Source organism: Trichosurus vulpecula, chromosome 3 (assembly GCF_011100635.1).
Source record: "Trichosurus vulpecula isolate mTriVul1 chromosome 3, mTriVul1.pri, whole genome shotgun sequence".
Classification (NCBI taxonomy): Eukaryota; Metazoa; Chordata; class Mammalia; order Diprotodontia; family Phalangeridae; genus Trichosurus; species Trichosurus vulpecula.
The window spans coordinates 128,426,249-128,441,930 of NC_050575.1; the positions used below are offsets into that span (position 1 = coordinate 128,426,249).

The 15,682-nt window shown below is 42.4% G+C and overlaps 1 protein-coding gene across 1 annotated transcript in view; it reads right to left on the minus strand.

Moving 5' to 3' along the window:
- Window positions 1–5,873, minus strand: part of PSMB7 (proteasome 20S subunit beta 7) — an 82,405-nt gene extending 76,532 nt beyond the window's left edge. Inside the window, exons 1-3 of the mRNA XM_036748991.1 lie at window positions 5,784–5,873; window positions 2,365–2,458; window positions 1,421–1,518 (exon numbers count right to left, since the gene is read on the minus strand). Of these exons, the coding sequence (XP_036604886.1) occupies window positions 1,421–1,518; window positions 2,365–2,458; window positions 5,784–5,845 (254 nt within the window). The 5' untranslated portion in view covers window positions 5,846–5,873. The remainder of the gene's footprint in view (window positions 1–1,420; window positions 1,519–2,364; window positions 2,459–5,783) is intronic.
- Between the last annotated feature and the right edge of the window lie 9,809 nt (window positions 5,874–15,682).

The following is a 15,682-nucleotide window of genomic DNA, read 5'->3' on the forward strand; positions in this document are numbered from 1 at the left end:
GGAAATTAGGTTTTCATTTTGGCTCTGCCCTTAACTTTTCAAGTGGCCTTGAGCAAGTCACTGCACCTATATAGGCATCAGCTTTTTCAAAAGAAAAAGCAAGAACTGACTAGATCCCAGGAATCTAACATGCAGTTTGAAATCTAAATGTAGCTTATCTAACCCTGGAATACAATTTGCCAAATATTTTTAGCAAAAAAAAAATGTTTACCTCATTTGCTAGAAGGTAGGCAGGTAAGTAGGTAGGGCCTAACCAAATGCTCACTGTTCCTCTTTGTAACTAAATGCCTCCACACGTCATATTAGCGGATTTGGACCAATTATTAGTAACTGTCATTAAAGATAAATATAATAAATTCATGCAGTCTGGACATGTGTTTAACTATTGAAAAACTGGGACATCTTTGGATCATTTTTAGTGTCCCTTCCAGAAGACATTTTATGATCTCAGTTCAAACATTCTAAGTCCTGAGAGCCCTATCAGCATTAATATTCTATGTTCTAACATTCTGTGTTCTATTCTAAGGTCCAGCTCTGTCATTTTACATTCTCTCTTCTAACATCTTATTTCTAAGGCCCCTTCCAATTCTAATATTCTATGTTCTCATACAGTTCCCAACTTCTTCAAATATGAAGAACCTTCCTAAATGTCAAAATATTTCACTGATTCCACAGGATAGCAGTAACTGTCCTACCAGTATCTGCTGATTGAGAAAAATACATAACAAAAAAGCTATTATGAACTGAGTAACACTTAAGTGAATATGTCTTTTATTAACCACAGAATTTACATCCTTTTGCAAGAGTGATACATGTTTGAAACATATTAGTTACCCAATCAGAGAAAACAGATTTCCTTTTTTGTTATACTGAGGCTACATGAAGTGGCCAGTACCATCTTATAGCTGTCAGAGACTACAAGTCTGGTGGAAGGAAACCTTAGATCTAGGTTCCATATTAGGATTCCAAGATTCCTTGCAGTAACTATGGCACACAGACTAGGAACTACTATTCTGACATTCCATGTTCCAAGGTTCCTTTGAGTACTAATGTTCTTAAAGATATGAGATCTTTAAAATAGAACATCTGATACATTCCAATTCGTGGGATCATGGATCATAGATTGAGCTCTAGAAGGAACGTCAGGAAAGTATTATATTTGAAAGACTTTATACATGGTGGAAATAGCACTGGACTTGAAGAAAAAGACTTCAGCTTAATACAATTTGTGTGACTGGCCATTTACCAAAATGGGCCTTAGCTTCCTCCTACAAAATAAGTAGAATGGAACTAGATGATCTCTCAAGTCTATTCCAGTTCTAAATCTCACGATCCAAAAATATCTTCATACCCACAGAGTTAAATTACTAAAACTAAACACCAGAGCATTAAAAATTGTAAATATGAATAACCAACTTACTAAATATTAGGAGATATAAAATGTATTTTTGAACAGTTCTTGTCAGCAACAACCATTCCTTCTGTTGCTCTTGTATCTGCTCCGAGAACTATGCCATCCTATTAAAAAAAAAAAAGCATAAACACACAGACACACCACAAAATGTCTGTCTTATGTCATTGTGGCATAGTAGAAATTATACTGGATTTAAATGTCAAAAAACATGTATAAGAATCACAGCTCTGATAATTAGAAGCTATGTCACCATTACATATCACTTTAGCTCTGTATACTTCAATTTATTCATCTGTAACTATCAAGAGTTGAAAACAGAAATATTTTAAATACATATTGGACATACACAATGTGCACATGAAGAGAATGGTTAAAAGAAAAAATCATGGATGAAAGACACAAAAATCACTGGCAATTTGCATTCTTTCCTGGTGAAAGATCTACAATCGTGCTTTAAAAATATATTCTACTATGCTACACTCTTAATGGACTGATGACAAGGACTTACAGTAGAAACAGCAACAGAATTAGAATCGGAGGACCTGGAATCAAATCCAAGTTCTGTCACATCTGTAACTTAGACATGGTACCCACCTCTCTAGAGCTTAGTTTCCTTTTCTATAGAAATGAGAGTTGGATTACACAATTTACCAAGTCCACTCCCACTCTAAAATCCTATGATTATAAAAGGGATTCAAACATCAATTGAGCCAAATGACTTCCCAAGATCTTCCATTACAACGTTTCAATTCAGCAAGTATTCACTTAAGTCCCAGCATGTACACAACAACGTGACAAGTACTGGGGAAGATACCAAAAAAGCTAAAATATAGTTAAGCTCCCTACAGCACTCTTTATTCACCAGAATCAGTCTCTGAAATGTAGTCTTACAATTTTAAAATTCTAGCATATCAACATAAGTTTCATATTCTCAAGTATTCTTTATGTACCTTGTATACCACTCCAGCGATGGTCGTGCCTGTTTTTCGAGCTGTTGGAAGTTTATAGCCCTTTTTCGCAAATTCAGCTTCAAGGATGGCATTTCTGAAATTGAGAAGAAAAATCTGGTTTACCTGCACCCTACTACTTTGTGTGAGATTGGTTCAAAGGAAGAGGTAGTCCATGGTAGAAAAACTTGAAAAAAGGAAGCACTAGTTTGTTAGAGTGGGAAGAGCACAGGATTAAAAATCAAGACACGTGAACTCTGAGTGGTATAGCAGAAAGTTTTCTTTCTGCAACTGGTCAAATTCCAGTTTTGATACTTGCTAGCTTATCTGACTCTGGGCAAGTCACTTCACCAGTTTCCTCAAGTCTAAAATACGGTGTTAGACTTAATGATCTCTTAGGTACCTTCCAATACTATTCTTTATCAAAAGTAAACTGGGATGGGATGGAGGGAGGAATGGTAAGAATCTGCGTGACCCCCAGACCAGGGTCTAGGATCTGCACTACCTAGGCAAGGTGGAAAATACAGCTAGACATTAAAAAAAAAAAAAAGCAGAGTACAGGAATTGTACCTATGATTTCATTGATATAGGGAACCCCTGGATGAGAAAACTCCCTCAACCAACATAGGTCAGCACCTTCTCTGCAAATGAAGTTGTCTCCAGTATCAAAAGTGACTTGCCCTGGGTCTAACAGCCAGCATATAGCACAAACAGGACTAGAACACAGGTCTTCTTGGTTCCAAGTCCAGCTCTTTACTCATTATGCCACATTCACTCCTTTTCAAAACTACTCCTTATAAATGGACACACTGCTAATGCAATCTCCAAAATTTATGAGTACAGTTAAGAAAGACTTCTTTCTCAAAATGGATTAAGGTAAAATACTATATCAGTGGGTTCAGAACCAGAGTAACAGTTATTTAACTGCTCTTTTAAGTGGTATTTTACCAAATTGTGTTCTAATCTTGCCCATGACATATAATATTTTGGTAAAGTCCGGCTCTCTAGATTCTCAGAACCGAACCCCTGGGGGCTATGCCTAAAAAATCCACTATGGTGAGACAACAGGTAAATTCCCCATATATAAGCATACAGTTGGACTATATAAAGTCTCTTCTATTTTGCATAAAGAGAAAGGAGCTGGCTGGAGATACTCATCCTCATGCTTCAGAACAGGATGGGGGCAGACTTTCTGGAAAAGTGACCCTAGCACATAAGAAAGGGAGAAAAGGAAGAAGAGAAGGTAAGAATAGAATGAAAAGAGGATTCAATTTAATCAATCAAATATTTATTAAAGACATTAAAGCTGCCGTGGGAACTCTAAGCACAAAGAAACAGCCAATGCCTAAAGGAGCCTAGCAAGAACAGAGGATAAGTAAACTGTACCCAAAAAAGTAAACAAAAGGTCCTAAGTTTGGAGAGAGAAGGGGATTCTACAAGTCAAAGATGGGTAGGGAATGCTTTTTCTATATGTTAAAGTCTAAGAAGGTAATATTTGAATATATAGTATTTTAATGCACTATAAGAAATGAGAAACATGAAAAAATCAGAGATACATGAGAAGATTCATAAGATGCAGAATAAAGTAGAACTGGCAAAACAGTATACACAGTAACTACATTGTAATTGGAAAAAAAAATTTTTTTTAAGGAAACTGAATGCTGTGTAATTATAATGACCAAGCTTGGAACTAAGAAGAGTTGAGAAAATGGAGCTCACTTTCATTGAAGAAGTGAGGAACTTAGTGTGTGCAATGTTAAATGTTATCAGAATTGATGGGTGCGTCATCTGTTTTTGCTGAACTATTTCTTCTTTTTTAACTTCTGTTGGGGGAAGGACATGCCTGGAAATTAGTATGATATAAAAACAAAAATCATCAGTGAAACGATAAAGAGGTCAAAAAATACAAGAGCAAAATTCAATGCAGATGAGAGAACACTGAGAGAGGTAGCAGAGAAGTGAAGGAAGGGGGAGAGGGAAGAAATAGGGCAGAGAATGATGAGCGAAATGGACAACAGGAGAGTGGGGGGTGTGAAGGAAAACAAGGAAGACAGGATAGAGAAGAAGGAAGAATAGTACAGTAGGGAAGAGAGAGCACTACCTCCTGCCTTTAAGTGTCACCTCTGATGCTTACTATATTCGAACCCTTGGGCAAGTAGCTTCACTTCTCTGAGCCTCGGTTTCCTTATCAATAAAAAAGAGGGAGTTGTACTGGAACACCTCTGGGGTCCCTTTTTGCTCCGGAATATATGATCCTTTGAGGGGAAAATGTACAGACAGGCTGCTACATATACACACACATCCGACACTTAGATGTTCAAAACTGAACTCATCACCTTTTCCCCCAAACCCTTCCCTCTTTCTAATTTCTCTATCACTGCCAAAGGTACTGCCACTCTCCCAGTCACCCAGGATCAAAATCTAGGTAATCACTTTACACTCCTCACTCTCACCAACCCTCCTCCCTCCTCCAAATCTAACCTGTTGCCAAGGTCTGTCGATTCAACGTCTCTCGAATACACACCCTCTACCCATTCTCTTCTCCGATATTGCCACCGAACTGATGCTGGCCCTTGTGTTTTCACGCCTGGACTATTTTAATAGCCCGCTGGTGGGTCAGCCTCACACAAGTCTCTCCCCCTCCTGTCCAGCCCCATTCGGCCGCCGAAAGTGATCTTCCTAAAGCAAGTTTGTCCATACGTCTGTCTGTCTCTGTCTCGCTCCCCCTTCCTCCCTCCCTCAACTCCAATGGCTCTATCACTTCCAGGTTCGAATGTAAAATCCTCTGGAATTCAAAGCCCTGGATAACACTTTTGCACTTTTCTTACGCCACCCACCAGACGCTACACTTCTCAACTCTGGGCATTTTCTGGGGCTGGAATGTTCTCCCTCCTCGTCTCTGTCTCCAGCACTGCTTTGCTTCCTTCGAGTCCCTACGAACCTCTCTCTCTAGCACGCCTTTCCTGACACCTCCTCATTCTAGCGCCCTCCCTCTATCCTCTCCGATTGATCCAGTGTGTAGCATGTTTGTTCACAATCGTTTGCAGGCTGTCCCCTCTGGGAGCTCCCCCAGGGCAGAGCCGGGCTTTTGCCTTTCTTTGTATTCCCAGCGCACGTACAGTGCACGGCACACAGTAGGCGCTTAGTCAACTTTAACTCATTCACGCACAAGACGCCCCGTCCCAGATCCCCGACATTAACACTAGAACGGAGAGAGGGCGCAGAGGGGCCTCCCGCAGCCACGGCGGGCCCCGCGTTCCCGATCCCGAATCCCTGAGTCACGAGCGCCCCCGGGCCGCACCCGCCAACCCTCCTCCATCCCTCTCCCGCCCCGGCCCGAGCCTCGTTCCCGAGCTACCCGCACCGCATCCGGCTCCGCCTCGCGGTCCCAGCCGCGGCCCTGGCCCAATCCCTCTCCTCACCTGCGGCAGTTATCGAACGAGAAACCGCCGACCGGAGCCTGGCACACGGAGACAGCCGCCATCTTTCCCTGGGGAACACTTCCGGGGCGGGGCGGGACCTCGGGAAGCAGGCGCAGCACTTCCGGCGCTGTGCCGCCGGAAGCGGGGAGGAGCCGGCCTTAGGAGGACGCCGAGCTGGTTGGTTCTGACGGTACCTACTCCCGACTTCCCACGCTCGGTATTCGTTCCCTGGCCCCACGTAGTGCGCAGCTCCGTCCAGCTCCAACGTTCTTTTGTAATTGTTGGGATTTAATATTGTAAGTGCCGGGGGAGAGTGGCCTAGTAGACAAAAGCTTGCCGCTGAGTCAGGGAAACCTGGGTTCAAGTGCTGCTGACTCATCCTAGCCGTGCGATTCTGAGCGAGTCCCTTAATCCAGCAGTGTTACAGTAGGGACAGGTACTGGACCTGTGATTTCATTGGTACCATTGGTACCATCGGAACTCTTATTGCACTGTGTTCTAACGCCCCAGGTCTGGCGCTCTGTGTCATATCAATAGGGTCATTGCATTTATTGCTGAAAGAGGGGAGGGAGGAAAGAGAAGGAGAAAAGGAAGGGAGGAAGGACGCAAACAAGCATCCATTAAGCATCTGCTAAGTGCTTTGCAAATATCTTCTTTGGTCCTCACAACAACCCTTGGAAGGAGGTGCTTTAGTGTTCCCATTTTACATTTGGGGAAACTGAGGCAGGCAGGTTAAGTGACTTGTCCAGGGTCACATAACTAGTAGTAAGAAGCAATGGGCCCCTCCCTTTTGTATTCCTGCTTCTCATTGGTACCCACATCGCCTTGGTGTAGAAATTGTCACAGTAACACCTCACGTATAGAGAGGGCACTTATCCAGAAACTCCAAATATCCTGGACTCAGTCAAGAGTCAGAAAGTAAGTCCCTCCAAATTCCTCTCTGAGCACCTAAAATAGAGACGTCCACAGTCACGTGCTCGCTGTGCTGCTGGGTTCCAACCTCCAGCCCCATGCAACTCGAGACTATTTCCCACCTTGGCTCCCTGGGCTTCTGACTGATGAGACTTTCCAGCTAGACCCAGACCTTCGCGGCTGTTCCTAGGCCATCTTTGTGGCATGCAGCCACAAATACCCTTACCACTCTCCATCTCCAGCTTTCAGAACAATACTCAATTAACACTGCAGTTCCTGGAAAGAGAGTGTTACTCGGTTGTCCTGTGGTTCCACTCACTATCCCAGTACCTTCCCTGACCAAAACACTCCACTCCGGTTATATGTGTGTGAATATACGTGCACATATACACATATGTATATGTATATATGCATAAGCATATATATATGAATAGGTGTATGTATAAATATTTGTCTTCCACTATTAGAATATAAGCTCCTTGAAGGGAGTTTTAAAATGTATATCCCTATATATAGCGCTTAGCAGAGTTCCTGGCACGTAGTGAGTGCTGAATAAAATTTTTAAAAAAAATTCACCAAGGCTCACAACATTGCTGATCATATAGACCAATCCATGTCTTCAACATGTTACTTGCTTTTGTGGAACTGCTCATTCCTGAAAGATACTAAAAAAGCAAAGTATAACTGGGTTAATTGGTATAAATGAATGAAAAAAATTTATTAAGCGATTACTATGTGCACTGGACTAATGCTATGAAACTAAATACAGAAGCAGCAGTCCCAGGCCTTAAAGAGCTGGCAAGGCTCCCTCTAGAAGAGAAAGGGTGTTGTTGGACAGGGAATATTATTTTTATTTGAACAGTCACAGGGATGGTGGTGAATAGAGACAAAGGAATCAATGACCCACATTGGCCAGAAGCAGTGGTAGTAATGATTTTTTTTACCTATTAGCAGAACAAGAAGTGAAAAGGCAATGTAGATAGAAGACATTTAAGAGTTTGGTGGCAGGGCCAATGGCCAGTCTGGTCTATGAAGCATGGTTTGGAATCTGGGTTGGCTAATACGCCATTGCACTCGCTGATTTACCCATCTCCTGGAAAGCCCAGTCTTAAGCCAGTGGTTCCAAAGCTGGTGGATTAAGTCACCCAGGGCATGGTTTCAGGAGATCCTGTGGTCCAGAAGAGTTTTTTAGAACTTGTTATTGTTTTAATATACTTTGGTAAATAATATTTCCCTTTAAAACTTTTTGAATGTTTATCTTTTCTTTGTCAGATAGCATGAAACCTACGCCTACTTTCTTTGGATTCACTTGATGCATAGTAAATTTTTTTCTCACCCCCTCCTTCAGTTTTATTCTGCGTATGTCTTTGTTTTTTAAATGAGTTTCTTGTAAGCAACAGATTGTGGGATTTTGTTTTCTTATCCAATCTGTCACTCTTTTTTCATTTTATTGGATTGTTTAATCCATTCATATTTAAAGTTATGAGAGTCAGGTTTATATTTTCCTCCATTTGTCTCTAATATTCTTTTTTTTTCAATTATGATTTTTTTTCTTCTTCCAATGAAAACATAATACTGAAGAGGGTTTGGGGTAAGGGGTGCTTGACACCCCAAAGTACCGACACACCGGGTCCTGCTGAAAGAATTCGACTCAAGCTTTCTCAGCCAAGGGAAAAGATAAAGTTTATTAAGAGTTAGCCAAATAGGCCTGCCCCAAGAGATCCCACCCCTTGTGACGCTTGTAAGGAAAGCGGGCCAGATCAATCTGAGCTAGATTGGATCTGACCACCTTCATGGAGGCAAGATGGAGATTATATACACAAAGATTGTGGGAGGGATTGAGGGGTGGTCTGGGGTGATAGAAATGACAGACAATAAAGGGCTAGGGTAACAGAGCTAGGGTATAGATATTTTGATCAGGATTAAGGATGGGAAACAGGATTAAGGGTGGGAAACAGCTGGACAATAGAGGACTGGGCAAGGTAGGCATTTGGTCTTAATGGTTATAGCCTCAGGCCAAGGCCAGGTGGAGTGGGAGGATCAAGGTAGGCATTTGGGCCTAATGGTTATAGCCTCAGGCCAAGGCCAGATCAAGTGGGAAGATTCAAGGAGAGTTCAAAGGTTCAAGGGGTTCCCAGAGACTGTGCCCTCATCAATACTATGCCTCTTTGGTTACTTTAGCTTATTCTTTTTTAGGGTGTCATTCTGTAATACAGGGAAAAATTAGGAACCCCTGAGAAACCCCTAGCTACTGACAAGCACCCCCAGAAAGAATGGACTCAGATATCTTTGGCATTTAGCAAACCCCCTGGGACTCCATGACTCCACCAAGGAATGTCAATAGATAGGACCATCCCACTGAAGGATAACCTGGCAGACCCTTTCTAGCAGATATCCCTGGGGCTCCATAACTCCACCAAGGAATGTAAATGAGATTATCCCACTAGTAGGATAACGTGACTGAATCTTTTGATCAGCCAGGACCTTTGTTCCTGTTCCCCCCACCCTGTACCCCCACATATCCTATATAAGTCAAGCTGTCACCCCAACACAGGGCCATTGATTTGTGGTTGCAGTACCCCAATGGCCGCCGGCTAATAAATTCTCCATTTAAAACTTATACTCTGTGGCGTGTCTCACTCGCTTCTGGTACAACAATTCCAACTGGCTTTCTAATTTTCACTCTTGAGCCCTCTCTCCCATTTGATGCTCCTTTTCCTTAGGAGTTGTGCTTTATTTCCTTTTTCTTTCCTACTTTTATCTGATTTTTTCATTCTTGCCCTCTATTTTTCCTCTCAGTAGGTCAAGTAGATTTCTCCTTCCTCTCTTTCCCTTCAACTAGTTCTGTTCATTAATTTTGATTTCATTTTTGCACCCTTTTCCATAGAACGTCTAACTCCCTCACTTTCCTCACTCTATATTCTTCCTTTCTGTCTACTCTAGACTCTCATTCTCTTATTCATGACCTCTGTACTTACCTAGTTACTTTCTATTCTCCACTCTCCTCAAGCAATCAGAATTTCTGAGGTACCCGTTCTGGGGTCTCTCCTCTTAAGTAATTTCTGCTACTGCCCTATAGAGCTTGTGCCCTGACTCCCCCTTTTCTATTATGACTCTCTCCCAGAAAAATGGCAATTCCTAGAGGTGATAGAGAGGATACTTCCCTATGGCAGGCCCTCTCCCCTGTCCCCACATCCACAATTATGCAGCCCGCAATAGACCTATAACCTGCCCTGCTCACCTTCCTTCCCAATTTGCATCCAAATCTCCTCCCTGGATCTATGTCTTCCCATTCCCGCAGACTTCTGTCTCCCCTACCCAGCCCATTCCCAGGCCAGGGTAAGTTATCTCTTCAAGCCCCAAATCCCCATTGACAACACCTGGCACAAGGTCCCTATCTCCCTACATAGAACATCTCTCTTCACCCATAAGTGTATTCATCAGTAGCACCCCCTCCAGCCACCAAAAGAAGGCCCCCCCCAATCCTCACCCTTTTCAATCTCTTCCCCCCCACCCATCCACTCACCCACTCTCCTATAGGCTCTTCTCTTCCTGGGAAACCAGAGGAATCACTTTTCACACATTAGTGGTGCTTGACTTGACTAGGGCACATTACACACTCTCCTCCATCCTCCTCATCCTCCCCACCCCATGGGCCCTCCCATTTTATAAATTAGTCCCACAAAAAAAACCACTGATTCACCTATAGGTGGTATTCCTTGAAGTTCTGTCCACAGTGCTCCAGGCCTGCCTCTTCACTGTCAACTCCAATTAACTTTCATCTTTACCCCTGTCTCCTTGCGTATTTTTAGGAAGAAGTTTCTCCCTGGTGTCATTGCTGTCACTCTGTTGCTTTGCTTTGGCTCTTGTCCTTTGGCTGTTTGTCCTTAGCTGATGCATTCCCCTCCTGCATTTCTGTTGTCTGGGGTGTTTGAGAAGTAAATAGTCTCTTTAGGTTTCATTTTCTTTCTAAGAATGTTTCTAATGCTTCTTTTCTATCTATCAAAATGAGACCTGGGAAAGACCTTAGCTTAAAAAGGTCAAGGCCTCCCACTGCATTGGAGGCCATTTCTCATTGTCTTACTCTACAACTTGCCACTGGACTCTGAAGACGCTGGAGGAAAGAGTGAAGCGGATGACTCTGCATGGCTCTGCTTCACTTAAATCCAATTCACTTGCAAATCAAGACATCACCCTCCTGATGTCATTGATCCTCTTCAAGAACAAGGACGAATAACCACAATTGAATATCACCATTTTTTTTCATGTATGGTTAAGCTCAGATTTGCATAGTTTGCCAACTTGGGCTACATCTTCAGCTATGTTTTCTGGTAGGTGCAGAACAGTATTATGTTATTTAAATTTCCTTTCCTTTTTGTATTTGGAAGTCTTTCTCTTGAACACTTGTAGAATTTGTTGTTTCTTAATGGAATTGTTAAGTTTAACCACTATGTATCTTGGTGTGTGCAGCTTTCCTTTTTTTCCCCCAGGAGACAATCTATGGATTATTTCAATTGGCACTTTGTTTTCTGTGTTCAGAAGTTCAGGGCAGTTTTCTTGCATTTGTATATGTGTAGAGCTGTGCAGGACTCCACCAAGTCTGAGGAAAAGAACACAGCATCTAGCTGGGGCCAGTTCTGACTACCAAGCAGTCAGGTGGGACAAAGACTTAGGCAAGTGAACCATGAAGTGTGGAAGTGTAGAAGGAGGCTGAGATGCTTTGAGATCTAGTCCACAAGGAAACCACAGTCTGAGGGGACAGAGTCAGACAGTGACTGATATGGAAAATGGGGGTTGGTGGTAGGCAGAAAGACCAAAAGCACCAAAGATTTCAAAAGAATAAAACTCAAAGACCTTGAATATGAATAGATAAATAAATAGGAAAAACAGTAGCAGAAGGAAATATGGTCTCCAGATATGGCCTGCAAAATAAAGAAAAATGATCTAACACTTGTTGAGGCAGAGGACCCTGTGGAATTTGAGGAGAACACGGAACCACATGTGCTGTTCCCAGTGGTTTAAAAGAGAGAGAGGTAGATGGCGGCTGGAAAGCAGGGACTTGCATGAGTTCCCACCCAGGTCCCTCCAAACACCTAAAAAAAATGGCTCTGAACAAATTCTACAGCTGCAGAACCCACAAAATAGCAGAGGGAAGCAGGGCTGCAGCCTAGGACAGCCTGGATGGTCACAGGATAAGGTCTATCCCATGGACCTGGGAGTGGAGCAGAGCAGAGCCCAGCATGGGCCGCGCGGACCAACTAGACCAGGAGCCAGGTGGAACAGGCTCTAGCGCCCTGAATCAGTGAGCTGTGGCAGTTACCAGACTTCTCAACCCACAAACACCAAAGACAACAGAGAAGGTTAGTGGGAAAAGCTGCTGGGACAGAGTGAAAAGAGTTCGTGGTTCGGCTACCACCCCAGGGGTGGCGGAGGTGGTGCAGCTATAGAACTATAACTGCAGTTGCTTCTGGCCCCAGGCCCACCTGGTGGGAGGAATTAAGTGGCAGATCTGAGCAGGAGTGCAGAACCAGCTTAGATCTGAGTCTGGTCCGGGTTGGCGTTTCTTGGGGGAGGAGTAGCGCTGGTGTGCCAGAGCTTGCTGTGTAGCTTGAAAACAACAGCGCAGCCCCTCAAGCTTGGGACAAAATACTCTCTACTCTACAAGCAGTCATACCCAAACTAAAAACTCAAGGGTCCAGTAAGTTGGCTGGGAACATGGCCAGGCAGCAACAAAGGTCTCAGATTCAGACTCAGACTTTGGAATCTTTCTTTGATGACAAAGAAGACCAAAACAGAAGAAGTCAACAAAATCAAAGAGCCTACATCAAAAGCCTCCAAGAAAAACATGAACCGGTCTCAGGCCATGGAAGAGCTCAAAAAGGATTTGGAAAAGCAAGTTAGAGAAGTAGAGGAAAAATTGGGAAGGGAATTGAGAGTGATGCAAGAAAACTGTGAAAAACAAGTCAATGACTTGCTAAAGGAGAACCAAAAAAATACTGAAGAAAATAACACCTTAAAAAATACACTAACTCAAATGGCAAAAGAGCTCCAAAAACCCAATGAGGGGAAGAATGCCTTGAAAGGCAATTAGCCAAATCAAAAAGGAGGTCCAAAAGACCACTGAAGAAAACACTACCTTAAAAATTATATAGGAGCAAGTGGAAGCTAGTGACTTTAAGAGAAATCAAGATATTATAAGACAGAACCAAAGGAATGAAAAAATGGAAGACAATGTGAAATATCTCGTTGGAAAAACCACTGACCTGGAAAATAGATCCAGGAGAGATAATTTAAAAATTATTGGACTACCTGAAAGCCATGATCAAAAAAAGAGCCCAGATATCATCTTTCAAGAAATTATCAAGCAGAACTGCCATGATATTCTAGAGGCACAGGGTAAAATAGAAATTGAAAGAATCCACTGATCGCCTCCTGAAAAAGATCCCGAAAAGAAAACTCCTAGGAATATTGTTGCCAAATTCCAGAGCTCCCAGATCAAGGAGAAAATACTGCAGCAGCCAGAAAGAAACAATTTGAGTATTGTGGAAACACAATCAGGATAATACAAGATCTAGCAGCTTCTACATTAAGGGGTCGCAGGGCTTGGAATATGATATTCCAGAGGTCAATGGAGCTAGGATTAAAACCAAGAATCACCTACGCAGCAAAACTGAGTATCATGCTCCAAGGCAAAATATGGATTTTCAAGAAAATAGAGGACTTTCAAGCTTTCTCAGTAAAAAGACCAGAGCTGAATAGAAAAATTGACTTTCAAACACAAGAATCAAGAGAAGCATGAAAAGGTAAACGAGAAAGAGAAATCACAAGGGACTTACTAAAGTTGAACTGTTTTGTTTACATTCCTACATGGAAAGATAATGTGTATAATTCATGAGACCTCAGTGTTAGGATAGCTGAAGGGAATATACATACATACATATTTATATATGTATATATATACATACATATATATGTATATATACATATATATATATATATATATATAGACAGAGGGCACAGGGTGGGTTGAATATGAAGGGATGATATTCAAAAAAAATCAAATTAAGGGATGAGAGAGGAATATATTGAGAGAGGGAGAAAGGGAGAGATAGAATAGGGCAAATTATCTCGCTTAAAAGTGGCAAGAAAAAGCAGTTCTGTAGAAAGGGAAGAGGGGGCAGGTGAGGGGGAAAGAGTGAATATTGCTCTCATAGGATTTGACCTGAGGAGGGAATAACATACACACTCAATTGGGGCATCCAGAATAAATGCCATCTTGGAGTGGGGGAGGGGGAGGGTAGAAATGGGGAGAAAACTGGTAATTCAAACTCTTGTGAAAATGCTGAAAACTAAAAATATTAAATAAAAAAAAGAGAGGTAGAGATGGCAAAATAGAGGCTCAGCTGAACTCTCCCAACATTCCCCTCCAAACAACTTTAAAATAAAAACTCAAATCAAATTCTGGAGTGGCAGAGCCAACAAAAGGTCAGGGTGAAACATTTCGCCAGCCCAAGACAATCTAGAGGGTCAGCGAGAGAGCCCTATGATATCAGGGTGGGGGCCAGTCCAGAGTGTGCATGGCAGCAACATCAGCAGCAGATGTTGGAAGTGCCCCTGACAGTGGCAGGAGCAGCTTCAGGAGCTCTTGTCCCAGAGACAGTAAGCAGATAGGACAACCGGTCAGAAAGAGAGCACAGGGGACTCTTTTCTGGCACTGAGTACAAGACCTTCCTGCATTGCCCATAGGTAGCTCTGAGTTGCAGTTCCAGAACAAAGACAAACACTAGCACTTATGGCCACAGGGAAGCAGAGGACCTGAGCCAGAGAGGAGCACTGGCATTTGTGGCCACAAATAAGCAGGGGACCTGCTTACAGTTCCAGGTCCAGGAAAAACATTAATACTTGCGACTGCAGGGGATTAGGGGCTCTGATCACAGTTCCAGGGTAGAGAAGAGTGCTTGGGGTCACTCACAAGGGAGCAGGGGTCCTCGTCTCAGTTCTAAGGCAAAAAGGAGCACTAGCGCTTGTGGCTGCAGGAGAGCAGGGTACCTGGTCACAGTTCTGGGGCCAAGAGGAGTGCAAGCACTTGTAGCTTCAGGTGATCAAGGCCCCTTCCTGGGTAAAGGGCAGAGCACAGGCCAGGAGAGCAGTGACCACCTCTCTCCTTTTATCATAGCATCTTGGAAGCACCAAACCTTACAAACCCCCAGAATTAGCTCTGAAAGCAGCAGCACAAAAAACCTGAAGCTCAGGCCAATGCCCCACCCCCCCAAGGGAGCAGAGCCCAACTTTAACATAAAATTATAAGTCAAGAAATAGGCTGGAAAAGTGAGCAAACAACAAAAAAACCATAATCATAAAATACTGCTATGGTGACAGGGAAGGTCAAGACACAAACTCAAAAAAAAAATGATATCAAACAGCTACAAGCAAAACCTCAAAGGATAAAATATGAATTGGACATAAGCCCAACAAGAATTCCTGGAAGAGCCTTAAAAATATTTTAGAAATCAAATAACCTCTTAGATGTAGAGGAAATATTGGGAAAATAGAATGAGAGTGATGCAAGAAAATTGTGAGAAGAAAGTCAATAGCTTGGTAAAAGATGCAACAGAAAGACTGAAGACATTAACACCTTAAAAAACAGAACTGGCCAAATATAAAAGAGGTACGATTATGTTTCCTTTGAAATTTTTGAATCAATATTCATTAGAGAAATTGGTCTATACTTTTCTTTCTCTTTTATGACAAAAATATGGTTTTGATACCTAAATCAGGAAGAACAAAAATAGAGAAAGAAAACCATAGACCAATTTCCTTAATGACTATTGATGCAAAAAAATTAAATAAAATATTAGCAAAGAAATTACAGCAAGTTAGCACAAAGGTCACACACTGTGACCATGTGGGATTTATGCAAGAAATGTAGGGCTGATTCAATATATTAGGAAAACTATCAGCATAATTGACCATATCGACAACAACAA